The 15,126-nt window shown below is 42.3% G+C and overlaps 1 protein-coding gene across 1 annotated transcript in view; it reads left to right on the plus strand.

Annotated features, from left to right (window-relative positions):
* Positions 1-15,126, plus strand: part of LOC146821647 (uncharacterized) — a 1,582,729-nt gene that overhangs the window by 929,327 nt on the left and 638,276 nt on the right. The window contains exon 22 of the mRNA XM_085609888.1: positions 6,875-6,961. Within this exon, the coding sequence (XP_085466014.1) occupies positions 6,875-6,961 (87 nt within the window). The remainder of the gene's footprint in view (positions 1-6,874; positions 6,962-15,126) is intronic.

Here is a 15,126-nt window from a genome sequence, read left to right on the forward strand (position 1 = left end):
CCCTAGGTTGGCAGAGTATGCCCGTACGTAGGTCCCTTGCTCACTTTGCCACTGGATTCAAGCTAGCCTGGCTGATGAGGGGTCTTACCCCGAAACCGGTCCCAGGATGCTTGTTCCCGGTCCAGGGAAGACCTGGCTTGGCAGTTCGGACTGGAGTGTTCCCATGAGACAAACGGTCAAGACTGATTTGCATATGGCTGGGTCTGAACTGGGATGGCGAAGTGAGCTTAAGAACGATGATGGATTCAACCCAGATCAGTGACTGGGGGTGAGTGTCTGAAAAGTTTCAGCACTCCGTTCATTATCTCCTTGTGTTTACTTTGTTCGCCCTAAGTTGGCAGGATACTCCCAAAGTGGGTCCCTTGCTCACTTTGCCACTGGACTCAAGCTAGCCTGGCTGATGATGGTTGTTACCCCGAAACCAGTTCCAAGATGCTTGTTTCCAGTCCAGGGAAGACCTGGCTTGGCAGTTCAGGCTGAACTGTTTCCATGAGGCACAGGGTCAAGACTGATTTACATATGGATGGGTCTGAACTGGGGTGGCGAAGTGAGTTAAAGAAAGAAAATGGATTGAACACAGATTTGTGACTGGGGGTGAGTGTCTGAAAAGTTTCAAGACACCTTTCATCATCTCCCTGTGTTTGCTTTGATCGCCCTAAGTTGGCAGGGTATGCCCAGACGTGCGTCCCTTGCTCACTTTGCCACTCGATTCAAGCTAGCTGGCTGATGAGGGGTGTTACCCCGAATCCAGTCTCAGGAGGCTTGTTTCCGGGCCAGGGGAGACCTGGTTTGGCAGTTCGGGCTGGACTATTGCCATGCGGCACAGGGTCAAGACTGATTTCCATATGGCTGGGTCTGAACTGGAGTGGCGAAGTGAGCTAAAGAACGATGATGGATTGAACCCAGATCTCTTACTGGGGGTGAGTGTCTGAAAAGTTTCAGCACTCCGTTCATCATCTCCTTGTGTTTGCTTCGTTTGCCCTAAGTTGGCAGGGTATGCCCAGGTGTGGGTCCCTTGCTCACTTTGCCACTGGATTCAAGCTAGCCTGGCTGATGATGGTTGTTACCCCGAAACCAGTCCCAAGATGCTTGTTTCCGGTCCAGGGAAGACCTGGCTTGGCAGTTCAGGCTGAACTGTTTCCATGAGGCACAGGGTCAAGACTGATTTACATATGGATTGGTCTGAACTGGGGTGGCGAAGTGAGTTAAAGAAAGAAAATGGATTGAACACAGATTTGTGACTGGGGGTGAGTGTCTGAAAAGTTTCAAGACACCTTTCATCATCTCCCTGTGGTTGCTTTGTTCACCCTAAGTTGGCAGGGTATGCCCAGACGTGCGTCCCTTGCTCACTTTGCCACTCGATTCAAGCTAGCTGGCTGATGAGGGGTGTTACCCCAAATCCAGTCTCAGGAGGCTTGTTTCCGGGCCAGGGGAGACCTGGTTTGGCAGTTCGGGCTGGACTATTGCCATGCGGCACAGGGTCAAGACTGATTTGCATATGGCTGGGTCTGAACTGGAGTGGCGAAGTGAGCTAAAGAACGATGATGGAGTGAACCCAGATCTCTTACTGGGGGTGAGTGTCTGAAAAGTTTCAGCACTCCGTTCATCATCTCCTTGTGTTTGCTTCGTTTGCCCTAAGTTGGCAGTGTATGTCCAGGTGTTGGTCCCTTGCTCACTTTGCCACTGGATTCAAGCTAGCCTGGCTAATGAGGGGTCTTTCCCCGAAACCGGTCCCAGGTTGCTTGTTTCTGGTCCAGGGAAGACCTGGCTTGGCAGTTCTTGCTGGACTGTTCCCATGAGGCACAGGGTCAAGACTGATTTGCATATGGCTGGGTCTGAACTGGGGTGGCAAAGTGAGCTAAAGTACGATGATGAATTCAACTCAGAGCTATTACTGGGGGTGAGTTTCTGAAAGGTTTCAGCACTCCGTTAAGCATCTCCTTGTGTTTGCTTTGTTCATCCTAAGTTGGCAGGGTATGCCCAGACATGGCTCCCTTGCTCCCTTTGCCACTGGATTCAAACTAGCCTGGCTAATGAGTGGTGTTACCCCGAAACCGGTCCCAGGATGCTTGTTTCTGGTCCAGGGAAGACCTGGCTTGGCAGTTCGGGCTTGACTGTTCCTATGAGGGAAAGGGTCAAGACTGATTTGCAGATGGCTGAGTCTGAACTAGGCTGATGAAGTGAGCTTAAGAATGATGATGGATTCAACCCCGATCTGTGACTTGGGGTGAGTGTCTGAAAAGTTTCAGCACTCCTTTCATCATCTCCTTGTGTTTGGCTTATTCGCTCTAAGTTGGCAGGGTATGCCCAGACGTGGGTCCCTTGCGCACTTTGCCATTGGATTCAAGATAGCCTGGCTGATGAGGGGTGTTACCCTGAAAACGGTCCGAGGATGCTTGTTTCCAGTCCAGGAAAGACCTGGCTTGGCAGTTCGGGCTGGACAGTTCCCATGAGGTACAGGGTCAAGACTGATTTGCATATGGCTGGGTCGGAACTGGGGTGGCGAAGTAAGCTAAAGAACAATGATAGATTCAACCCAGGTCTGTGACTGAGGGTGAGTGTCTGAAAAGTTTCAGCACTCCGTTCATCATCTCCTTGGGTTTGCTTCCTTCTAAAACTGTGTCATCAGTTTCCATCAAATAATTATCATCTGATAAATCTTGCCTGCCGCCACGGACACCTTTGCTCTGCATGCTGCCACGAGCACCAACTCTTGTGATGGACTTAAATCCACCCTTGCTGTTTTCATCCGTATGTTTTGTTTTTCTAAGTTTCTTCCCTTGTCTATTCTCTTTTCTTTTACCTTCTTCAACTAAAAAAAACCCAAAATCTTCCCTAACAGAAGCTTTCACCTCATTTTTAATTAATCTTCTTAAACTTTCCTCAGTAACTCCCCCTTCAACTACCGCCGGCTTGATACCACTCTTAACAGTCAAAAATGAAGCAGTACTTTTTAAAGTCCAGAGAAAAATCCTTTTTATGGAAGGGATCTAGAAAAATTGTGCAGAGTACCACAGTGAGGTTTCATTGACTTCAAATGCCATGGTTGGTGAAGGGACATTTCTATGCACCATTGGAGGACAAGGGTGTTTTCAGACTCTAGTTTTTAGGTCTCGCTGAGCCAAAGGCTCGAAGAGACATTTTGTATGTGGGATTTTCAAAGTGCTACCCACAGTCTTTTGGCTGGCCTAAACCTTGAGTGCACGATCACATGCACGTGCACAGCTGCTCCCACTCCCCCCTCCCTTCTCTATAGCTTTCTTTCACTTTAGCCGCTTTGACCCTTGCATTCCCCCCTCCCTTCTCACCCAGCCCTTTGATGCTCTGCTCGATTACTTTCACTTTCGCCGCTTTGATGTTTGATTTTTATTGCCTTTGTTTATGTGACGGAGATCCATTGCATTTGGCAGAACATTTCTGGGGCCGTATTGCATGAAATACACCAGGGGGCGCTAAAGTGTTTTACAGAGCACCATTCAGCATTTTGTGCTGCATTAAAAAAAAGACGCTTTAGGAGCGGAAAGGAGCTATCCCTTTTACTTGTATTAAAATGTATTTTTAAAGGTGTCTCAAAGGATCCTGAACATAGTTTATACTAGCATGCTCCAATACTGTCCGTATTTCACTCCTGATTGCACTGGCCTTCCAGGTCCTAAGACTCAGACTCATGATTTTACTGTTATTTCAAAACCAATCTAACATTTGTTTTGTTTTAGGTATTACCTTAGTAAAGCATACCTATGTGATCTTACTCTCCTTGGTCAGTGTTTTATTATGGATGACAAGATGTTTTCTCATTAGGACTCGCACCATAAGCCTCTTTCATTCCAAACATCTGGAAACGCATTTGTCTCTGTAACTATATAGTAATGGCTTTCAGTTACAGCTGGCGGAAATTATGCTACACACCAATTTATTGCCTTCACCAAACGATTCTGCTTTCACTGGTGTGACCATAACTTGCCAAAATATTTTACTGATGCTTTCGGCAGTGTCTCCACTTCTGTCTGATCACTCCTCAAATGAGACCTTCCTTAATCCCACCCACAAGCAAGGTAAGCCACTCAATGTTATGCTAATTTCAAACACTTTATCCAAATCTAAACCCATCATCGCTCCATCTGACATCACACATTTCACATGCAAATCAGTTCGCCTCCTTGTAGATCGCTCTCTCATGTACCCATCTGCTGTAGAAAACAGGACCCCACTGCTCTCACTGCTTTCCACGTGATCTTCATAAAGACCTCACTTCAGTCTTGCACTACAGCTCATACAACTGCTTCATTATCCACCTTGTACCAAAGATAGGCCTCAGCCATGAATTACACTTGAAATAAGAGCGCATAACAGTAAATGAGGGCAGCAGTACATAAATGGCGAAAGCACATATTCACTGCTAACTTCTTGGTTAATAAGCAAGCCCTTCATACACTGCATAATGATCTAGGAGGTGTCAAATCTATCTATTTCCAGGACCTCATTATCTCACCATCCACAAGCGCTCTGTGCAAACCTTCAGCTCTTTACTCTCTCCATCATCTTCAATTATCAGTATTCTATTGTTCATCCTTACCTGCTCATGACTTCACCCTGCTACATCTGCTCCAAGATTAACACTATAATTAGTCCACAGTGCTCAAGTCCTCACTCGCCTCAACCCTGCGCAGTTACATTATTACGATTTAACACAACATCCTCCTAACAAACGTTTCCTCTTATGAAAGTAGCTAATCCACCCTGTGCCCCCCATGTAACCATTTCGTCCTCCCTTCATCAAATCTTTGCCTCTTTCATCCAACAGTTTCCCCTGCGTTTCCCTTTGCACTGACTGCCTGTCCTGTAACCGACTACTCAACCCTCTCCTGTGTTCGGGACCCTTCATTCCACTATCCTATCCTCTCCTCTGTTCTTGTCTATGCTCAGACTCTTAGATCGTTCTGCCTCTCCTTTGATATTGCTGGTCACCCAACACTTTTCTCAATGAGCGCACAGGGCATTAGCTGGGTACCAGCCCTTATGCTCCTCAATAAGCAGCAGCAATCGTTGCAGTTTCACCAAGGTTTAGTTATCCAGCACAATATCATTGGTGCAGTAACATTAACTGTTGCATGGCTAAACACTTATAAGGTCCCAAAGGCGAGACCTATTGGCTATGCCAATGCTTGTTTTGATTATGTCCACTACAGCAGTCATGTTTTCCTGCAAAAATCTAAGAATGCAGTACAGGGTACTTTTTTCACATCACTATCAATATGCAACCCGTAATTCTCATATTTCTTGCTTTTGGCATCATCACTAAGCAAGAGTTCTGTAAACGGTCGCCCCATGGATAATATAGCATTCACTGCCTCAAGGACTGAGAACCACCGGCTAAATGATACAGTTGGCATGGCTTTCTTTCTTCACACAAAGGACAAAATGGGAAATATTTGAGTTTTAGTTCCTGTGCATAAGAAAACAGTGCACCGGAAGGGCCTACAAAGTCTATAGCATTCTTCATTAGCTCTGAAGATTGTAAAGGTGCTTTCTGGCATACCATGAAGCAAGTGGCAAGGATCTCCTACAGGGAAGCACTTCAGCTTTGATTTTGACAGGTCATCACACAACGTTTGCATATATGTAGCTGAATCATTGCAAATGCAAACAATATCACTGCAATCTTTGAACTTGGTAAGAACTTTTTTCAGCAGCATTCCAAGTGACACTGCGTTTCATGTTTTCCAGAAGTCTGGTATCATGTTTCACACTCTCCCAGATGCTTGGTGACAGCATTCTTTTCACATATACCTGTCACTACACCTTGCATTAAATGTTGAAAGCCTAGAGTGTTTGGCAATTCACCTACTATCACTACTGACTTGCTAGAAAAGGGGGTTGATGTATCAAAGGGTTTCATATTGCGAAAGACTCTTATTAAACCAGCTGTTTTACCTATCAGTAAAAGAATCAAGTTTAGACAACATATTAAATATGATTTTGATATTTCCTCTCTCTCTACAGTTTATAAAATAATTAAATAAGACCTAAAACGTGTAAAAAGTCCTGCATCTTTAAAACAAAGACCACAAAACTGAAAAACCAAAAGGAAGAAGAAACAATATTTAAGAGACATCCCTAAACAATAAAACTCAAGCAGAATGTTAGCTCATTCTTTCTTGGTGTTACCTTGTATAACAAAGGTACATTGCATTGACCCTTTCAGGAAGAAATAAACAGCCACGGCCGCTGTAGGTAGGAGCGGTAGGGCAGTGAGGCCAGGTGAGGGGGAATTTTGAGAGACGACTACAAGGGAAAATTAAATAAATAAATACATTCCCCTCGTAGTCCTCTCTCGAAATCCCCCCTCACCTGGCCCCACCGCCCCACCAGTCTTACCTGCAGCGGCTGGAAATAAAAGTGACTCTCCTTTTTCTTTCTTTGAATGCATTTAGTTTGTGGTTTTACAGGTGTTTATCAGTGTTTATATGTTTACCCTGGTGAGGGCTATTTAACTTTCGGTGGGGTTTTATCAGTTATTATAGGTTTAAACCTAAAACAGGATAGCCTTAGTATGATATTGGGTATAATAGCTGAACAGGCCCTCTCAATTGGAACTGTACTGTGGAACTACTTGCAAATGTGATTAACTTTTTATGGGGTGGTGTATAAATGTACCAACACAAAACAAAATGTCCTATATTAAACCTGCACTGTTGTGAGTTGTATGTTTGAAACTTGCAAAATGAATAATAAAAAAATAATAATTGCCCCTTTCATTGGAGCGATCAGTATACAATGTTTAAACGTTTTAAAATGTCCTAGATACTCAGGAAATGTAATGTATATGGCTTTGAGAGAGTATAGATAGTCACCGTATTCATATTTTGTATAGCATCTGAAACAGCAAAGCCTGAGAATCCTTCGACGACTCCCACAACCCTTCCTGAAAAAGATCTCAATGCAGAAAACAACCTGCAAGGTAAGTACAAATAGCAAATTTATAATGAGATAAACTGTCCAAGGAAATATGTACATGCAACACCCGAGCTGACATTTAAAAAAACATGATAAAAATCATGAATTGGTAACAGTTAATAATTAAGATTTTCTAGCTGAGTGTTTTGCGTGACTAGACAATTTTCTATGACGTTAATCAGAGCCTTGAGGTGAAAAGCATCTACCTTATTCACTTATTATCCATCTAAAATGTAATGTTAAGTGCGGCATTGTGAATGGCAATGTGTTTTACCCATCTATTTTGGTTTGGAGTGTAGTGGATGTGTGAACAGAGATGCAACTGCAGCACTGTCTAGAGGACTTACAATGAAGAATTACAGATGAGATCAGAAATGTAGATAGAAGCACTGTGTAGAGGACTTAAAATGAAGAATTACCAACGGGAATAGAGAATCAGCTAGCCGCACTGTCTAGAGGACTTAGAATGAGGAATTACCGATGAGACCAAAGAAGCAGCTAGCAGCACTGCCTAGAGGACATAGAATGCTTAATTATCGACTGGACCAGAGTAGCTCCTCTATGTGATAATCTGGACCCCCTGGTCAGACAGCTGGAGAAGTGAGAGGGTAAGATGTTAAGTAGAGGCCAGTCAGAAGAAAGATGTATGAGTTGCCCAGCCGAACAACTCCCCTCTCTCCCTGGCCGGTAATAAATTAAACAGGCCCATGGAGGCCATTGCACAGCCGCCCGTCGTCTCCACCATCCAGGATGTGGCAGGAAGCTGAGCAATGCACAAAATCTCTGTAAACTCCTGGACACCTCAATGCGTTAATGTCCCGCCAGTTCAGGAGAAAACACACTGTGTGCAGATAAGGACACTGTTCGTAAACCAACAGAAGAAATACACAGATGTAAAAGTATTGTATTTAACTTTAGCTTCTGGGGCTTAAAGGATTTAGTGGCAGCAGAGAGTGAGGTCTTTACTGAAGTATTGTCATAACACCATCCAGGCCAAACTTCTCAGCGAGTCTTATAAGATTTCATAGGTCGACACTTGATTATTACTGTTGATTAGTACTGATGGATATACCTGGTCATTTCTTGTGATGCATATATTTATTGTTAAGTGTAGACAGGGAGAGGCATGCAGGTGGACCTGAAATTTATGCAAGCGGTCCATAAACACCCACTTTGTACTTATAGTCCTTGCTTACGAGAAACAAGGCTGGCAGTAACTATGGCTCTTTTGCTGCCTGCCTTGCTTCTTCTAAGCAAGGACTAGAAGTTAAAGTGCGTTTTTACACACGGCTTGCAGGAATTTTAAAACACATAAATAAAAAAGGCATTGTCATTCTGACAAATGCGAGACCCATTGCATTGCAAATGCTTTTTTTAGTGTACACACACATACCACTCAATTGCCTCGAATAGTGCTGTGTATTTGTCTATATGCTGTAGTCCTAACTATAATCTGAAAACTTATCTCACACATCTTTCTCCATCATACTTCTTGGCGTTGCATCCTAAGACAAGCGCATCTCTCAGGTCACTCACACAAATGACACCTAAACACTTCTCACATAGGTTCACAACAATTACAACACTCTGTCAGCCATGCCCCTGTGCTGCGTGCTACCTGTCAGAATGTGTGCTTTTGTTCCCCAAATAGACTTATGAAGATCACATATAAATGCTACAACACAATATTCATTGAATTACAGCTTACGCTGATTCAATCATAGCAGCCTCAACGTCCTGCCCAATTTCCATCCCACACAGTAGTGACCGAAAACACACTGAGCATGCCAGGCCAAAAGGGTGAATGTGTATCTGGCAGATTTGGACCATTCTTAGTAAATGTAATTCATAAGCTCCTAATATTCAAACTCGGCTTCCTGGTATTTAGAGGACAAACTGTCCTTTCAAAGCCTAAGCATCATGTGCACAATGTAGATGAAGAGCAGCTTCCACACAGCAACCGCAAGGAATTGTAATTCTATTTTTAAACCACATTCACTTGTCAGGAATGTGTAGTATTTCACAGAGGCTGGCTCATGTGGTGCAGTTCAGAACACAAAATCTCCTCCTGCTTCCACGGACGGAATGATTCCACAGTCACACGCACATACATACATCATACGCTGGTGGGGCCCATAACACCAACGTTCATTCTCATCAATCTATCCGTGCCTACAGAGGAGAGAGCTTCAATTTATTTCCAAACTACAGTTCTATTTCCCTTGGATGAAGGAAACCATATCTATTAAATTTTACCCTAACAATTCCTCCATCCGGAGGTCAATCGGATCATTTAGTTGTTTAAGTAATTTGATGGGAATACTTCAATTCTTATATTAGTCAATAAACATTTCAAGAAATAACCACCCGACACAGTTCTTCAAACAATAATTTTTCTTTATCTAATTAATTTGCAGGTTAAAATCCTAACAAATGCAATAATATCTTGTGTCATAATTACCTATTCTGGCTAATTGTCGTTCTCTAAGTCAGAATCTGGTCCTCAGAATTTCATCAAAGAGTCTACCGTCCCGTCCTCTGCTGTCAGTGTAGTGAATAGCATCGATCAGGGTGCATCTCGAGCTCATTGGGTGGTAACCTCATTTTCCTCTCTGGACTACTAATATTTATACTAAAATTTACATATAATAGAAACATTTCATATTTTCTAGGATTTTCATTGGCTGAATTCAGCCCCGTCCCAAGATTTTAAGAAACAAATTAAAAGTTCTCATACGGATGATGTATTAAACTAGGCGTATGGGAAAATCGTTCCCAGGTCAGGAAAGTATCAGTCTATTGTGAAAAGGTGGCTCTTGGTTCCTAGTTTGCAACATTTTCTTCCGTGTTCAGGGACATTGGCATCTCGCCCAGAGTAGTCTTCATGGACCTGGTTCAGGGGTTCAAGGAGAGGTTGCTACGTAGTCAGTGCAGACGCCTTCCTCTGCTGTCAATTGCATGAAGTCATGTACTTTAGTGTGGATTCAGTTGGCGGCCATCTTTTAGCAGGCCGAAATAGTCAACTTAAGGTAAAAGAAACACAAACCGTAATTAATACATAAAAATGAATAAAACAATGTTATTCCCTCATTAATACCCTTATGTGTATGCATTTATCTAGCCATATGCGACATTTAAAGCTGTTAATGCTGTTTTATTTAAGCGCAAAACACATAAACGTTACTTAAGCTAAACATATAAATTTAATATGCGTACAAACTTAGTTCACTTATTATTTTAGCCATGCAAATGCAATCCCACGTGTATTCTCTTGGTTAATAAGGTTGATTAATTCAATTAACACACATCATTATTCATTAGAATTAGTTCTTTAGTTGGTTTACTAAAACTTATGTAAATGGATTGGGTATACCAAAATATTTTATTTTACCCGCTCCAGCAATCTCTCTGGGTTCTATCATACATACTCTCCTTCCATTCTTCCATTTCTATTTCATTGAGATCTTTTTCTGGTTTCTTTTCTCTCTTTTTGTAAATTTCTCTTTTAACCTTCTTTTTATTTCTTCTATATCTACAACACATACATCCTAATCTAAGTAGTAATAATACAAAAATCACACAGGTTAATCGAAATAATATTTTCCCTATGATAGTACTACCTAATTTCCCTAAGAAAGCTTTTATAGCAGCCATCTTATTACTAATTCTAGTCCAGATACTTTCAACCTCCAGTGGTTTTATTTCATCATGCAATTCTGTAATATTTTTGATATAGACTTTTAGATCTCTGCTTTCGTCAGGAATGTAAGTGCAACAATGTTGAACCTTCAGCATTCCACAGACTCCACCCTCTTTTGCCAATAAAATATCAAGGGCAAGTCGATTTTGAATAATCATAGCACGCATGGCACCCAATTCAGTGTTTACCAATAGAAATCCTCCAGCTGTGCTTGTTGACAAACGATCCACAATGGTGGACAATTTTCGAATATTATTTGCATTCAAAGATATTCCCACTGCTGGTATCAAGGCTCCAAAAATATCACCTACAATTTCTAGCCAGGTTTCTCTTCTGCTACGCATTAGTAGGTTATTTGGTCCACTATTTTGTACTCTATCCATGTGAAAGATCTTTGGAAAGACCAGGCCTACATAACATGTGCCATACCAATGGTCAGGCAGCCTGTAATAAGCCTTATTCCCACAAATATAATACAATCCAGGAAAAACTGGGTCTTCTCCACCTCTAAATCCCCATCCAGATGCAATGATGTATGTATCATGACACTCACTTGTCCCTATGTATATGTAATCATACTGGGATCTTTCTCTCATGATGCATAATTTGCCTTTCTGTGGTGAATCTATAGCTATTGTTGGTCTAGCATCACCTTGCGTTTCCTTGTTCCCATCTATTGCCCAAATGTTTTCCCCTTCTTTATGTCCTTCTGCATTCTTGTGTATCTTCAATCTTCTCTCCTCAACCATATCCAAGAATGTTTTCTCTTCTGGTTTCAAACTACAAGTTAAATTGTTCTTAAAAATATACTCTAAGGTTAGTCCTTTAGTCTCTATAAAAATTTCTCCTAATGTATTAGCTTCTTTTGCTGGATTTAATTCTTTATTCATGGGCAATCGTCCAAGAATATTATCTATGTTAGACAAATTATACTCTAATTGTCCTACTTGATAAAATATACTAGTTAAGACGCTACATGTTATTGCATAAGTTGCTGGGAGGTGATGATAAGTCACCCCTTCTGAAACAGATGCAGGTAATTGCATGCAGACGTAGCAATACCTTACTTCCATTGTTTTAACATATTCATACAACAATTTTGAAAACACATTACTAGAGAAATCATTTATTGATCTATCTTGATGCACATGTTCTGTGCTTGTTCTAACCGGTATTACTTTTTGTGAGTTCTTCACTATATTAGTCATATTCTCGGTATGTCCTGCTAATGTATCTAAAGTTACTTTGAAAGAGATCAAAAGAGCGAGTACGCTCCAAAGAAGCATTAATAATCCTGTACAACAACAACATGTCTTGCACCATCTTCTCATGAAGGTACATCTACTCTTATTATCATCTATGTTAGCCCTCTTGTTAGATCTAACCGTGTCTTTTGACTTAGCCTCTTCTACTCCGCCTCTTATAGCTTTAAGAGCTAAAACTTATCAGGTTTGTCCAAATATTTCAATTTCTTTTTTTAATCCTGTGTATTTCTACAAGGATCAATACAAATTACTCAGCTTGTTTTTTCGTCGTTTTTCACTTCTTTCTCATCATCCACATGCATGATTTCCTGATCTTCTGCTTCTTCTCCAATATCGGATAAGATAACTCTCAGGATTTCCCCAGTTTCTTCTTCTTTTATCAATTTCAACCAAGTCTCCTCTGGATTTCCATGACTATCTGCCTCTTCTCCTTGTTCAGGCAGTGCCACATACGTCCATTCAGGTGACTTATATTTCTGGTTTGGTTTTCTTGCTCGTTTGTTTATTTCTGACACTTCTGTTTCTCCCTCTTTCTCTGGACGCCGACTAGTTACTTCATTCACTTGTGCAGCCTCTGAGGGTTTAGCTCGTATCAATCTGTTCCTTGATTTTATTTGGCCAAATGTCTCCTTTGGCGTTCCTTCTTGCTTTGCTGTCCTTGCCGTTTCTTTCCTCGATCCAAGTTCTCTTTCTCAGAACTCGACCTTCTGGTATCTCTGTTTCACTGTCTTCGGATTCTGTTTCATTTGATTTTTCCTTTTCAGAAGTCTCCTTTTCCACCTCTTGGGTTGGCCCTACTTCTGTCCCTCCTCGGGTCTCCGGCACGCAATCTTCTTGCTGACTAATTGTCCCTTCACCTATCTGGGTGTTGCAGTTCCCTACACCTCCTCGGGGATTTTCCGCAATCTGTCCCTCTCTTTCTGCAACTGTCCCTTCTTCTTCTTCCAGTATTTTCTCAGGTGGAATTTCTTCTACTCTTTCATCTGGTGCTAGAGGTACTTCTGGCTGGATGTTCTTTTCTTTCCTTTTCTTTTTTCTATGTTCACCACTAGCGTTTTGCTCTTCTCTTGAATCTGAAGTATCTGAAATCTACAATCTTTTTCTCAAGATTTCTTCTCTGGGGGTCTGAACTAGTCTTGGCTCATTCTCCCCCCTTTCAGGATTTTCTTTTGTTTTTATGTTCTCATTGCTTGACTCATCACTTGATTCTGATTCGTCAAAGTATTCTTTCCCAATGCCATCTGCCGGATTGGGAACTCTCAGTGTGTGACTAGCATGTATCCAGTTTTTCAGTCCTGCACACTTCACAGCAGTTGTTGTGGTCAAGATGACCTGTCTTGGCCTTCCCCACCTTGGAACCAGGCAATTTCTTCTTCTGTGTACTTTTATCCTTACCCAGTCCCCTGGGCTCAAATCATGGGCTGGTTTCTTTTCAAATGTGGTGGCATCCGCTCCAACCTGGTGAAACACAGAATAAACTGCGTCAGCCAGGCCTTTACAGTAATCCAAAATCATGTCATCAGTTATAGTCATCAGCTTGTTGACTGGCACAAACTCATGTCTCATGGCACGTCCCATGATGATCTCGTGTGGACTCAAACCTGTGGTTCTATCTGGAGTAGACCTAATGGTCATCAAAACCAGAGGCAAGACATCAGGCCATTTCAAACCTGTGGCCAAACACATTTTTCCAATTCTATTTTTGATGGTACCATTCATTTGCTCGACCACACCAGAAGCCTCTGGTCGGTAGGCACAATGCAGTTTCTGTTGTACACCCAATGCTTCACAAATTAGTTTAATGATCTCATTGTAAAAATGTCCTCCTCTGTCTGATTCAATGGTTATTGGGAACCCGTACCTTGGGATGAATTCCCCCAAAAATAGCTTGGCCACTGTAATTCCATCATTTCTTCTGGTCGGGTATGCCTCCACCCACCTAGAGAACAGACAAACTACCACCAAAACATACCTCAGTTTGTTATGAGGGGGCATTTCAATGAAATCTACTTGCATTCTGGTGAAAGGTCCTCCCTCTCGACCTATGGTACCCAGACTCACCACTGTTTTTCTTCCAGGATTGTACTGCTGACATGTCAAACATCTCTGACAGAGACTTTCTGCAATCAGCCTGAATTTTGGATTATACCAGGTCTGTTTAAAGGCCCTTATCATGGCATCCCTTCCCAGATGTCCCTGGCCATGATACATCCGTGCCATGGTTGACATCATGCTATCAGGCATTACTGGTCTTCCATCTCGATAGACCCACACATGATCCTTTTCCCTGGGTGCACATCCTGCTTTTACCCACTGCCTCATTTCTACATCCCCTGCCTCATCCTGCGATTGCCTCACTTCATCCCATGTTCCCACAACGTTAGTAAACATTATGGAGCAAAAAGACATTTCCTTTTCCTTTGACCGATTTATGGAGTATTTGTTTCGGGCACAATACTGAGCCATGTCAGTAGCAAACCGGTTTCCGGTAGTGATGTAGTCACTACCTTGTCCATGAGCAGCACAATTTACCACAGCCAACTCTTTGGGCATTTGTATTGCCTCAAGCAATTTTCCAACCACTTCTGCATTCCTTATAGGAGTTTCACTTGAGGTCAGGAAACCTCTTTGCAGCCATAGTTGGCCGAAGTCGTCGACAACTCCGAAGCCATACTGGCTATCAGTCATCACAGTCACTCTTGCATTTCTCCCAATCTTGCATGCCTTGGTTAATGCCACTATTTCTGCTACTTGAGCGGATCTAACTCCTTTCAAGGGTGATGCCTCTATAACTGCTGAAACTGTACATACTGCATAAGCTGCGCTCAACACTCCTTCTTCCGTTCTCAAACAGGATCCATCCACAAAAAACACATGATCACTCTCTGGCAGTGGTAGATCTCTTATATCAGGACGAGGTTTCGTGCAGTAATCAAGTACATCCAGACAATCATGATCAGCTTCTTCTCTTATCTCCACTCTCTCTGCATCAGGCAAAAGTGTAGCTGGATTCACATTCACACATCTTTCCAGACTCGCATTGTTTGCACCTAGAATGACTTTTTCATACTTAGTCAGCCGACTATGTGACATGAACTGTGTTCGACTCCTTGTTAAAAGGATCACCACACTATGGGGTACAAACACTCTTACTGGATACCCCATCACTCTGCTCTAGGCTTCGGCATGTAGCTGCTACAGCTT

This window comes from Triturus cristatus, chromosome 6, assembly GCF_964204655.1.
Source record: "Triturus cristatus chromosome 6, aTriCri1.1, whole genome shotgun sequence".
NCBI classification, from domain to species: domain Eukaryota; kingdom Metazoa; phylum Chordata; class Amphibia; order Caudata; family Salamandridae; genus Triturus; species Triturus cristatus.